General features: G+C 51.0%; 5 protein-coding genes across 5 annotated transcripts; 2 read left to right on the top strand and 3 right to left on the bottom strand.

Annotated features, from left to right (window-relative positions):
• Positions 1 to 166: 166 nt before the first annotated feature.
• Positions 167 to 742, bottom strand: BO95DRAFT_132048 (uncharacterized protein). The gene is made up of 2 exons (XM_025580517.1): positions 528 to 742; positions 167 to 474 (listed from the first exon to the last, which is right to left on the bottom strand). Exons 1-2 carry the CDS (start codon positions 581 to 583, stop codon positions 198 to 200), a joined length of 333 nt encoding a protein of 110 aa, XP_025442216.1. The 5' UTR covers positions 584 to 742; the 3' UTR covers positions 167 to 197.
• Positions 743 to 3,972: 3,230 nt separating this feature from the next.
• Positions 3,973 to 4,302, bottom strand: BO95DRAFT_442818 (uncharacterized protein). The gene has a single exon (XM_025586527.1). The coding sequence runs from the start codon at positions 4,283 to 4,285 to the stop codon at positions 4,118 to 4,120; it is 168 nt and encodes a 55-aa protein (XP_025442215.1). The 5' UTR covers positions 4,286 to 4,302; the 3' UTR covers positions 3,973 to 4,117.
• An 874-nt stretch (positions 4,303 to 5,176) lies between these two features.
• Positions 5,177 to 6,007, top strand: BO95DRAFT_453199 (uncharacterized protein; the record flags this gene model as incomplete). Its single annotated transcript, XM_025588192.1, has 1 exon — positions 5,177 to 6,007. One exon carries the CDS (start codon positions 5,177 to 5,179, stop codon positions 6,005 to 6,007), a length of 831 nt encoding a protein of 276 aa, XP_025442214.1.
• Positions 6,008 to 6,083: 76 nt separating this feature from the next.
• On the bottom strand, positions 6,084 to 9,126 carry BO95DRAFT_496431 (S8/S53 family peptidase; the record flags this gene model as incomplete). The annotated part of the gene is made up of 5 exons (XM_025590858.1): positions 6,084 to 6,685; positions 6,785 to 7,122; positions 7,176 to 8,270; positions 8,353 to 8,801; positions 8,881 to 9,126. 5 exons carry the CDS (start codon positions 9,124 to 9,126, stop codon positions 6,084 to 6,086), a joined length of 2,730 nt encoding a protein of 909 aa, XP_025442213.1.
• Positions 9,127 to 10,159: 1,033 nt separating this feature from the next.
• Positions 10,160 to 12,044, top strand: BO95DRAFT_442813 (hemolysin III family protein). The gene is made up of 3 exons (XM_025586526.1): positions 10,160 to 11,061; positions 11,134 to 11,364; positions 11,434 to 12,044. The coding sequence occupies exons 1-3, from the start codon at positions 10,564 to 10,566 to the stop codon at positions 11,602 to 11,604; spliced, it is 900 nt and encodes a 299-aa protein (XP_025442212.1). The 5' UTR covers positions 10,160 to 10,563; the 3' UTR covers positions 11,605 to 12,044.
• Positions 12,045 to 12,067: the final 23 nt, after the last annotated feature.

The following is a 12,067-nucleotide window of genomic DNA, read 5'->3' as shown; positions in this document are numbered from 1 at the left end:
AATAGCAAAGGATTCTATCTAGCATTTGATGCTTCGCGTGGAGGTCACTCAGTCTTGACACTACTTAGGTCTTTCTTGAACTTTCCGCATGGATGTCTGTCTCTGAGCGGTGGGTGTCTCGGGCAAATCCTGTAGCGTGCGCTCATCATAGTACAATTCTCGTCTTCGTGGCTGAGGTTCCTCTGATCTCAAGGGTTTTAAAACCAAAAGGGGTTCCGCTCTTCAGTGTCTCCCTCCATTGACATTGGCCGTCCATTCCCCTTTGTTGTCACGACCATGCTAGTATGGTTGATGATTTGGCGAAATTGGGGAATTGAGGCAGAAGATGGTTTGAGACTCCTCTGATTACCGGCGGGCCGGCGCTGACTCTCGGTGTCAGTTGAAATCGAGCTTTTCAGGAAGGGCCAGGGCCAAAGAAGACTCTCGCTGTGTTTGTGCTGAGATGGCAGTAATGAATAGCGATACAGTGGCTGGCTATCTGTTGCTCAGTGGCTGTGCTGCTACGGCAACGGGTTCGCAATACTTGCTTCGTAAAGCACGCATGCCCATGACCTGAGTACGCCTTATGGAAATCAACAACCATGGACCCTATCCCCTCCAATATGACCGACGAGACCTTGCTTCCGTCTTTCTCTATCCCTGCTGTGTGGTCAGCTTGCCTTTCCGGTCGCCGGATAGCCAAACCCTTGGATACAGGCCGACTCGCAAATGATGTCAGCAGTCTGTGTCGCTGTGATAGCACAGCAACTCACAACCCGAGTCATGTGAGCAACGAGCTGTTGACATTCAATCTTCACAAGCTAGGTGGTTGGCAGCAGGGCCAAGACATTAGCTCGAAGAGGCACGAGGCATTATGATCTCAAGCCCTCGCTTCCCATTTTCGTCGCCGTGCGCTGGAATCGCTATCCCAACAGCCGCCTGAAGAACCGCGTCAGACCCGACCCATCGGACTTCGCTTTACGTTTCTTGTCGGATGTTTGGGGTCGAGGTGCCGGTGGGCGTGTTGACGTCGTCGAGATGGGGTGGTCCAGCGGAGATGACGCTGACGGAGCGGAAGCCGATAAGAGCAATCGTTCTCGCATTGGCGGCGGTGGTGGTGATGGTGATGGTACAATCGACTGGTTTGGTAGTAAGGGGCCTGATCGACGCGGGGCGGAAGGCTGGCCATGCGCTCGGAGTGCAATCAGGATCCGGCGCTGAACGCTGGGGTCGGAATCTGGCCGTGCGTGGACAGTTCGATTGAGCCGTCGCAACACCCGGTCATCAGCGATAAATTCCTTCCAAGATCTGCGTCCCATGGGGAGAATATTGGGATCTGCACCCATCTCGAGGAGAAGGTCTACTATATCAAACATGCTCGTCTTCACCGCGTAATAGAGCGCGGTCCGTCTTCCGGAATCCATGCCGTTGACATCATGACCGAGTCTGAGGAGGAGTCTGATCAGAGGAACACTGCCGGTGAGAACAGCTTGCCGTAAGCCTGTCGCGGCTCTGCAGCAGCGTGACTTGCTAAAGGCCAAGTTACTGGTGGCTTTGTACAAGTAGCTGGTTGGCTCGAGATCTAGCCATTCTTCCGCAGTAAGCCCATTCTCGTCGACCAGGGCTGAAGGCTCTGCGATAGCAAAGCTGTCAAGTAGGACCTGAATAGTAACCAGATCTCGACTATGAATGGCTAGGTGAAGAATGGACCAGCCATGGTTATCCTGCTGCGAGGCACCGGATCTCATGCAGTCGTCTTCCAAGAGGCACTGGACAACGTCTGAGTGCCCCATGTAGGCGGCATGATGCAGCGCAGTCCAACCATGACATGTTGACTTCATTGGATTGGCTCCCCGTGAAAGAAGCAAGCGTACAATATTAGCATAGCCTCCGTTTGCCGCACAATGCAATGGTGATGTACCATAAGAGCTGACAGCGTCAACGTCGGCCCCTCGATCCAACAAGCAGTGCACGGTCTCCAAATGGCCTTCCTCCGCTGCCCAGTGTACTGCGGACCAACCATCCTGATCTTGATGATTAGGATCCCCGCCAGAGGAGAGAAGCATGTGTACAATCCGAAGGTCGCCAGAAGCTGCTGCCGTTTCTAATGGGGCTCTGTGCCTATTTGCGTTCTGGGATATGCTGGCACCGTGGATCAGAAGCATCTCAGCAACTGAAGACCAGCCAAGTCCCGCTGCCCAATGCAGCGCAGACTTCCCATCCGCGCTAACTGCATTAGCATCGGCGCCTATGTTTAGCAATTCGTTTGTGGCCTGAGTTTGCCCTGCAACCGCAGCCCAGAGACACGGAGAAAATCCATGATTGTCAGTTCTACCTCTATCGGCACCATGTCCGACCAGAATAGATATGGTATCAGTAAGGCCTCTTTCTGCAGCATAATGCAGGGCTGTCTGGCCGTAGTTATCACCCAGATCTATGGTGGCCTTATCGCCCGCATTCAGCAGCAAATCCATCATATCCCGACCCCAGGACTGTTCCATGGAGGCGTAATGTAACACTGTTCTGCCATCGTCGTCCTTGCTGTCCAGACCTGCGCCTCCGTGAGTCAGTGACTGAACCAAAATCAGATCACCGGCTTGTATGGCATGGTAAAGCTTTGCCATTCTGGAGCCATGTTTGTCCTGTAAGTCTAGTCTTGTTACGGATGCAGTAATATCCTCTTCGCCGTGGTCCTTGCTACCATCTGCAGCCACGGCGTCATCATCCCAATACTTGAGAGCTTCATCATCCATTACACTGTACATGGACGCACGGTATTTTGCAAACCCTGGCACATCATCCTCTAATGGCTGGTCACTATCAATATTCTCGGCGTCTTCCTCATTATCGCTAGGGAGCTTTTGCAACGTGAGCAAGGCGATCTCTTTAATATGAGCAGCAATGTGTGACTGGAGAGCTTCACTCGAAAAGACAGCATTAGGCTCGACCTTGTCCGGGGATTGGAAGTCATCGCCAAATGGGCATTCCAGTATTCTCTCAAGTAACGGTCTTCGTGCTGCGAGGCTGAGAGTTCCGATATGCGTTGCAGGGACGCCGTGCTCCTGAATGGCATGCTCTTGATAGTGAATCGCCTCATCGAAAGTGATTGGATTATGAGAAGGCGCTCTGCACTCCCATGTATGCCCGTGAGCATTCTGCATGTGGCTGATCCAGGCACCGGACGTCTCGAATGTTGCTGGGCCGGCTCCATGACAACCCGCTTCCAAGCATTGTGCGGAAACACAAATGAAAGGCTCTAAGTCTCTGATGACGTGATTTCTACGAAAGGTTAACCGCATTTCTCTCCCAAAAAAGCGAAAAAAAAAAGGTAACGGTCTGCTTACCGCCACAGCATTGGCTTCGCTCTGCTCTTGAATTCAATAATGACGCCACAGTATGGACACTCATCAGTCGGCGGTAATGGTGGGAACGACAGATTGTTATTCACTAGGACAGACTTGGCTCGAGGCACCTCGGTCGTAGATTTGGCGTAGAGAGCTCTAACAGCAGATTGTCGAGCAGTAGTTGCATTGGTTATGGGCACGGGGGGGGCGCTTGCTGCTCCCAACATCGTTTTTGTTGTCGCAGGCTTTGGAAGCATGCTCGAATCAAAACGTACAGTTGGAGCACTTCCATCTATCTTCGGCAGTTGAACAACAGTTGGGGCAGTTCGCGGATGCTGAACACTCAAGCCGATTCGCCTTCGATGGGTTCGCTGGTAATACAATCGTCGTAGGCGCGCCGCATTGGCTTCGATTAACGCTGTGCGTAGGGAATCCGGTGCCATTGGAAAACGGAACCGGATATAGCAATCTGTGTAGAGACGCAATTCAGCGATTGCCTGGTTTGCTTGTTCATCATCTCTGTATCTTTCGATCCTACGCGCCCGGTCGGCTTTCGCGGATTTTCGAACAGCATTGGATAGACGAAAGAGCCGTGTGACCGTCCCGCCAATGATATCGGTGATTTTTGAGATGTTCTCTTCTGCTGGATCTCCGTCGCTGTCCGAGTCACTTGCATCATCTTCGGGTCTCCTCCTCCAGACTTCCGAGTCACTGTGTCCTGACACACGCTGTCTTTTTCTGCTCGGAGTCGGCGGTGGGTTCCCAATCGGCTTCACTTTTATGAAGAACTCTTGTTAGCATAGACTCTTCGACCATTCCTCGGCGATCGGGCGCAGCGGGTACTTGCAAGACACCATTGTATCACAAATAAGGCCTAGGAGCTGATGTATGATCTCCACGACCGTGGGACTGAATCGAAGCCTGTAGTCCAGCGAAACATTGAGCGGTCCATAAACATCCATGTTTGCTGCCCAGAGGGTGAATCGTGCCAGCTGATCATCCATGATGGTAGGATCCGGCACAATGTCTGGTAATACTACATATTGGTGGAAAAGCGAGTTGCACTTTGTTGCGTGCTCTGCGATTGTCGGGTGAAGATCATCTTGGAGAAAGATATCTTCCATCATCTCATCTTTCCCACGATTTAGCACCTCCATGGTCGATGGAGGCGGTCCCGGCGATTTGCGAGAACAAGGCAGCCGATCCCGTCTATTCGAAAATAGAGTATCCTCAAGGTTGTTGTTGGACAAGCAATTGCGACCAAGGTGTAAAGAAGGGTCGCATGGATCCGAAGAGTGTCAGATGGTGAGACACCGCCATATGTGTTGGTCTTTGCTGAGTTGTACGGGAGTACTGTAATAAAGACTTTTGGCCCGGAATGAATTGCCAGGTGCGTCACAAGCCAAATATACAATAGTGTTCCAAGTTGGTACACCCCCTGGTACACCCCGAGTCGTTCAGGGCCAACTTTGTACCAAAAATACCCAAATTCACAATTGGCTTACCAAGGTGGCGGCCAAACTCAACGGATGGGGCTGTGACAGTAAGGTAAGTGCTCCGTGACCATGACAAGACCAACTAGAAGCGTACCGACTAGTAAGCATGGCGGCCGGCGCTGAGTGCGGGTTTCCGGACTCACGACTCGATAACTAACTAAATTCTATACCTATTGCTATTGGTTAGTCGATGAATTGGAAGAGTGAGTGAGGGGCGACAATGACCAAGTGAATGCAACAAGTAAAAGGGGTAGCATGAACCGCGATGGCATGGGATCAATCTCGTCTCTCTCACCTTTGCCTGGCCCAGTCAAAATAACTCCAACCCTCCCCGCCATTGCCAAACATCTAGAAGTCATGACTCTTGCAAAGACCTATTTTCTGTGTCCGACATCGGATTTTCTCCACCCACCGCCAGTGGGTCCGCTGTGTCTTGGATCTATACTCCGCTCCACGTCAACACCGCAATACCCTCTGAATAGAGGGGGATCTGTCGTCGTGACCGCGCCATTACCGCCGGTCGTGGACACCAACTGGAGGAAGACCATCTCCACCGAGCAAGGACTCGGGTGCGGTGTCTATGCACAGTTCCTGCAGCTGGCTACCGGGGAATCGCCTCTTGGGCCTGAGGTGAGCGTTGAGACTTCCAGAAAAAGGGCGGAGGTGTTTGCATTCGATCGGATGACGACTCTATCATTCGAGCCATCGCAAGAGTACGTTGAAGAAGCTATCCAAGCACCGGCCGTGCAGACGTGGCTGCGGGAGCCCAAACAGAGATTCGCCCCCGTGGTCTCGCTCTTTCTCGTCACGGGTATGAAACTCGTTCAAGGCGCCAGGATCCGATACTCCACTGCGCAGAGTGCAACAGTCCGAGGAAACATTGGTTTTGACGTGACTGCGCTGGGTACATCCATCGGCCCAAAGGGCCACTGGGTTAGCAGGAACGAGGACGGGACAGAACTCAATCGTGAAACGGAATTTGTGTTTGCGTTCCGCGTGAAAAGGCTCAGATTCGGGCGCAGACTGAGGGTGGAAGAGTACAACAAGGGCGCATTCTTGGCCATTGGTGGAGAACAAGAGGACAACACATCTGTTCTGGTCGAGGAAGTGGACGGGTCACAGATGAGGGCAGCTCTAGCCGTTCCGGATGCGACCGAGAATGGGAATGTCTATTGCGTCCCCGCTTAAATATGCTACAATCTTTTCGAGACCCCAATGACCAGTGGGCAGCTCTACTTTCACGGCATTGTCAGTACCTAGCTGTCTAACTATACATGTGTTTCTTGATGTCCCCAATCTTTTCATAGACATGCTTCCTTGTCGAATCTCTATCAAATATGACATGGGGCGTGAGGTAGTGATAGCCTGCTCTTGTATGCCTGACCATACTCTTCAGAACCGCATCCATCGAGCCGGCAAATTTCAACCACGGCCCCAGGGATTCACTGCCTGGTTTGATATATTGGTCTTGCTGTCGGACAAAGGACAGAACCGATGCTGCTAGTCCAGCGGCTATAGGGGTTGCGATCGATGTACCTGACAATACCTTGACAGTTTGACCGCGGCCATCTTGGTTAACTGGCCAATGAGAGGAGACACACTCCCCAAGTAGACTGAAGTTGACATCTTTGTCGTCTGCGGTCGGGTTGAACATGGAAGGATTACCATGTCCATCAGTCGAGTGTATACAAAAGACACCGGGATACTGAGCTGGAAAGGCCCTGCCAAGGTTCCCTCCATCATTCGATGCCGCCGAGAATAACAATGTCTGACTGTGTATAGCATTGGCTATGGCTTCTTTTATTGGGGGGCTGTGTTCACGAATCCCGAATGACATCGAGATGATGTCCACTTTCCATTCGGAAACTGCGAAATTGATGGCCTGAAGAAAGATTCAGCTCGAATTCGATATCATGCTCTGCCACAGAGACAGTCCTACCTTTGCAATATCGCCGTAGGTACTACGATCGAGTGTCTCTCGATGCGCTATTCTGGCGATGTAGATCTCAGCACATGTGGCAACTTTGAGCAGAAGCCCAAGAGCATGAGTGCCGTGCCCGATCTCATCTCCGATGTCTTCTGGCTTTGTGTTCGCGATGAAGCTTCGCGCGGCCTTGATCCGTGGATCTAGTTGTCGATTATCGGTCATTAGAAGTGGATTCTGAGGGTCAAACCCAGAATCTAGGATCGCTATTCGTACCGGTTCAAACGCTCTGGGCTCGGCTTCAATTGATTCGTAAGGGTCAACAAAGTGATGAATGGAAGACAGAAGGTTGTCCATCCATTGTTGCGAAAGTTGACTCCTGTCTACCTATTAGAACCGCCAAGCATCGTGACCATTAAGAAGAGACCTCACTCTTGTTCACAACTCGCCTGGTAGCTTGCATCAAAAAAACACAAGCTCTTCGCTGGCGGCTCCGCCAAATGTCCGCTGAGTTGCGTTCTCAAAGGAGGCCGTGCCGGCATTCGTAGAGCCATCTCTGAGTTGAACGATGTGTAATCCGCAGGCGTGACGTCAGAACTAGAACGGTCCGGAATTGCTTGGGCGCCGATACTTTCATTATGTGAGTCTGCCTTGTCTGTTCGATGGCGCACAACTTCGCAGCCGATGGAGCCCCAGCGGAGCCTATTCTCTTGAGACTCAAATGAGCCCAGATCCTCCAACCGAAGTCCCCACCCCTTGATTATTTCAGACTCGAGCCGCTTGACAACATTTTGGTAAAATAGTCGCTGTACGCTGACCGATTCAAAGTCAGCCTGCTGTCCAGGGGGTAAGTACTCCCACTGCAGGCATGCCTTGGTAGCAAGATAGTAATCCACGCTAGCATCAGCTTCCAAAGATTTAAGCTTTTCGAGACTGGTGTAATAGTCAGTGTTGACGTTTCTGATGGTGGACGAGTCCTCCTGCATCAGGTCCACGGGTGTGCAATAATGAAGCTCGCACAAGAGTATACCAAGCGCTAGCACACTGGCATTGGGATGCACCCTGTGTTTAGAGTTCTCCGAGCCAACGCCGTTATCTTCATTGCGGTTTGAATGGGTTGGGATGTGCTCTAACGCGAGGAAAGGTTTCGTAATATCTGGAAGTTCTCCACTTTGCAGTGGCTCAAAGAACAGAATCTTCGAGTGATCGAAGGAAGGCTGCAGCCACGGTGTCTCCAAGAATGGCAGAAGTGCGGTCGCCAGAGTGACGGCCAAGACCCGTTTACCCTTGAATGGCAGTACAGATGAGCCCCCACGTAGTTCCTGCTGACGCTTGAATAATGCCGACAACGAAACCGTTCCAGACCTGCTATCACCACCAAAGGTCTTTGGTTGCGGACGAAGCCTCTGAAACCTCCCATCTTCAAGAGCAAAGTTCAAGCAATTAGCCTGGCCAAGAGACTCTGTAATGCTTTGACAAATGTGGGCAAAATCGGAAGCACCGCCAGTTGCAGGCTCGAATGTGCTCCTCATCCTGTTATTATGCACATCTCTGCCGCGAGTTCGTCAGTCAAGATCATGGCCGATTGCCGAAGGCCATAAAAGCTTACTTGACGGTTATTCTGGCTTCTTGTAACTCTACCGCAAGAAGAGACCGTACGCCGAAGAAAACTTCGAAGCACGTCTCGACCTTCAGATCCTTCCTTTGTCGTGGCAGCGAAAGTCGAACGCTTAGTCCTGAGCACTTATGGCAAACACAGATCCAATCTCTTCGTAACGCATTGTTCAAGGATAACAACCGTCTTCTCATCAGCACGGCGAACTCGGCATTTGGGTCTTCGGGATCATCGCACGTAGCTGGATCTTCGCGAGGTAGAACCCGGCGTCTCTTAGCGTCACTTTCCAGATACGCCAGTTCCTGAATGACAGCTTCACTTTCTCTTCTTCGTTTACCAGGGCGAATGGAGATTTCAGGGCTGGAATGCGAATTTTGATTCCGACAGTTGATCACGCTGCGCATCGTCTGAAGCATTGGATACGGCACATCATCCAGTAGGCGCTGGTGCATTACTTCATGTTAACAAGTAGCAAGCGAGGGGCTGGAAGACTGAAGCTTGTTGTATATGAAGAGCGCTTACATAGTCTGGTTCTCGGGTAGAGTCGTACTGAACATAGTCTTCGAATGCACGCAAGACCTTTGCACGACGTTCGGGCTCAACCTCGTCCAAGTCGTCGGCATCATGCTGCAGGTATGCATCCGTTCGAAGCCAGGCTTCGCATGCGCGCGATCTCAATGACGCGGGCTGCGCGGACCTTTCCGGTGGTTTTCTAGCGAAAAACCCCAGCACGGACTTCAAAAGACCTCGAGAATCGTTTTCGTCCATCATTCAAAATCAGCCCAAATGGATGAAAGATTTGACCGGGACTCAAATCGGCTATAATATGCAAGGATTGAAAGGCAGAAACTAGGCGCCTTGGCTATGTATTATTAAAGCCTGCCAGTTCTGGCCTCGGGGCTGTGCTAGCCTGCTGCTAGAAAGAAAAAAAACATTTCTGATTTTAGGCCGTCTATTCACAACCCTCCTTCTGACAAAAAGGATCTGGGTAGGTGGTAGCCAGAAAAGACCACTACACTACGGCAGGTTCTTTTTTTCCCCATATCTACGCGTACAATTGTCTAGTAGAAACAACCTTTTTCCATGAGCATGGGATCGCGAGTGACAGATAGCGGATCTCAGCGCGGAAGTATCCGGGATGACCCCTTCGGAAGACCAAGCGGAGAGTACTGTACTAGTAATACTAGTAACAGTATTGACCACGTACTGTACTATACTGTATTAGAATTTCTAGTAGTGGGGTTAACCCACTAGGTTCGGCGCGTATTTCAGCCCTCAAAGCTTGGACCAGGACCAGGAAACAGCTGCAGTGGATTCAGTGGATTCTCAGTACGACAAAATCTACCTATCTTTGTTCGGAACACATCAATAAGCCCATTCTCCAGCCAATATCCTATAGATTGGGGTGAATTCTCCGGCTCGAGGGTGGGCCGACGGGGACCCAAAATAATGAACAGCAGTAGACTACGGACCTCAGCGGTGACAAGCCCCGACTCACTAAGCGGCTAGCATGAGAATGACTACGAGCAGCTGATAGCAATGGCTCAATTAAGTGGACCCGGGGCTTGAAATCAACTAGTAATCTATAGGTAGTTCCTCGGTCATTTTGAGACTTTGCTAGGAATCCGATCCTTTGTCTCCTCACTGACGCCACAGCGGCTTAACCATTTGTCTGCTCGTTGAGTGGCCACAGACGTGTATGTAACCGTCATGCTGTGGATGCTAGCCCTGCCGTTTCTACCGGGAGATAAGTGAAGCCTTGCTGTTGTAGGAGCGCCCTCCTTTCTATTTGAAGCGGCAGCGCTTAGGCTATGCATCCATCCACGGTACCGTATAATTTAACAGTCCTGCTGTACAGTACATGCGTGCCATCCTACCCCGGATAATCGGGACTTTTGTACGGAGCAAATTGTTGCTATCTGTCAATTCCCGCTTAACTTACAATCAGTCCCATCGCCCTCAACTATACCTTTGCGCTGGTATCCCTCGACTACCGCCTTGTTCTAGGTTGAGCTAAGCCCACTGTTACATGACAATTTCCTGGTGACATCTCTCTGCTTCTCTACTCCTTTTCCCGGCAACTTAGAACTAAGCTCTTTTGATATTCTTCATCCTGGCACTGTCCGACTCTTGATGCTCAAGTATCTCGGGAGTAATATTATGTCAGGGGCAAACCTCCAAAGACGGCAAGTGCCGAAAGTCAATATGAGTACCAGGATTGATTCCACGAACCAGCCCAAGGTCAAAGCACGCATCGTTACGTGGCGGGAGATCTCCGAATGGCAATTCGACAACAAATATATCCTCGGTGGCTACCGGCCCGCGAGAGCAGACTATATGGAGATCTTCACCAGCCTGACCTTTTTGCACAACGAGTCGTGCAATGTCTACACTCATCTGATTGGGGCTCTGCTCCTACCACTCGTTGCAACTACGTTTCGGCGAGAATTGGCACAGCCTCATTTCCTCGGTGTGTCATTTATGGACTACGCTATGTTTGGGATCTACTTCTGGTGTGCGGAAATCTGTTTGGTCCTCAGCGCGCTCTACCACCTGATGCAACCCCACTCGCATAGAGTAGAGCAGTTCTGGCATGGAATGGACCTGCTTGGGATTGTTGTTGTGACGGTGGGCACATTTTCGTCCGGCATCTATTATGTCTTCTTTTGCGAAGCGAACTTGCAGAAATTGCACTGGACCATTGTAAGTCTCCCCCGTGGCGCGCTTCTCCGCACAGCCCAGTGGAATGCAACCGTACCCTGACGCAAGCCCTAGGTCCTACTTACGGGATTCGTCACCGGTGTCCTAATCTCGAATCCATTGCTCAAAACACCGCGCTGGCGGAAATTGAAGGTGGGCGCTTTCGTTACCTTCGGTGCTTCATCATTTATACCTTTGCTACATGGAGTTCAACGATACGGGCTCAGATACATGCTGCAATACTCGGGAATGCGATGGTATCTACTTGAGCTGAGTCTCTATGGCATTGGAGTCAGTCTTTATGCGGTATGCCTGCACGCCCACTCACTCCGCTTTCTACCCCGAGAGAAAAACAATTCTGACAAAGCCGTATAGTCCCGTATTCCAGAGCGCTTGGCGCCTGGAAGGTTCGATATTTGGGGGAGCTCGCACCAGATCTTTCATCTCGCTATCCTAGGCGCGATGTACACACACCAGATTGCTCTGTTTCAAGGCTTCACAGCCTGCCATACATTGGATGTGTGTCAGCTCCAGGGTGTCTATTGAGCAGATTGCAGCTTGATTCAATGCCAGTGTACAAGCTACAGTACATACAATCCACAGAGCACATAGACTCGTTGGCAGCTGCTTGAATGGTACGACGCTAAATGTCGAGAAGGGGAATCCGAATCGGCAGCCCGCCGTGATGGCAATAGGTCGAGAATCTATGGAAGATAGGACATTAGAACCTTGTAGACCTCAGTACGGTACCGAAGAGATATGACTCATGGCCATTGCTCTTCAGAGAACTTCAGTCCCCCTTCGCTCTGGCGGCCAATGTCTGTTGTTATTAGACGCTAGTAAGAAATCCGCCAAAAATACTCGAGGACTTTCTGGTAAGAACGTACCAGCCTGTCCAGTGCTATTGAGGATTATGGCTGTACTGGCTTCGACTAGCGCTTCGAGTGCTGTGTCCGTCGTCGTTTTTAACGGAGAAAATGATTTACATTGGAACTATTTTGAATGATTT

The sequence above is a fragment of the Aspergillus brunneoviolaceus genome (assembly GCF_003184695.1).
Source record: "Aspergillus brunneoviolaceus CBS 621.78 unplaced genomic scaffold BO95scaffold_34, whole genome shotgun sequence".
In the NCBI taxonomy this organism is placed as follows: Eukaryota; Fungi; Ascomycota; class Eurotiomycetes; order Eurotiales; family Aspergillaceae; genus Aspergillus; species Aspergillus brunneoviolaceus.
This window is presented reverse-complemented; position numbering and strand designations above follow the sequence as displayed.

What these genes read in the sequence shown, in the direction of transcription:
- BO95DRAFT_442813 (XM_025586526.1), top strand. Translation starts at nt 10,564, where the DNA reads ATGAGTACCAGGATTGATTCCACGAACCAGCCCAAGGTCAAAGCACGC. An exon ending in AGAAATTGCACTGGACCATT is followed by an intron (nt 11,062 to 11,133) that starts GTAAGTCTCCCC and finishes CGCAAGCCCTAG; the next exon opens with GTCCTACTTACGGGATTCGT. An exon ending in TTGGAGTCAGTCTTTATGCG is followed by an intron (nt 11,365 to 11,433) that starts GTATGCCTGCAC and finishes AAAGCCGTATAG; the next exon opens with TCCCGTATTCCAGAGCGCTT.
- BO95DRAFT_132048 (XM_025580517.1), bottom strand. Translation starts at nt 583, where the DNA reads ATGGTTGTTGATTTCCATAAGGCGTACTCAGGTCATGGGCATGCGTGC. An exon ending in GGGCATGCGTGCTTTACGAA is followed by an intron (nt 475 to 527) that starts GCAAGTATTGCG and finishes AGCAACAGATAG; the next exon opens with CCAGCCACTGTATCGCTATT.
- BO95DRAFT_442818 (XM_025586527.1), bottom strand. Translation starts at nt 4,285, where the DNA reads ATGGATGTTTATGGACCGCTCAATGTTTCGCTGGACTACAGGCTTCGA.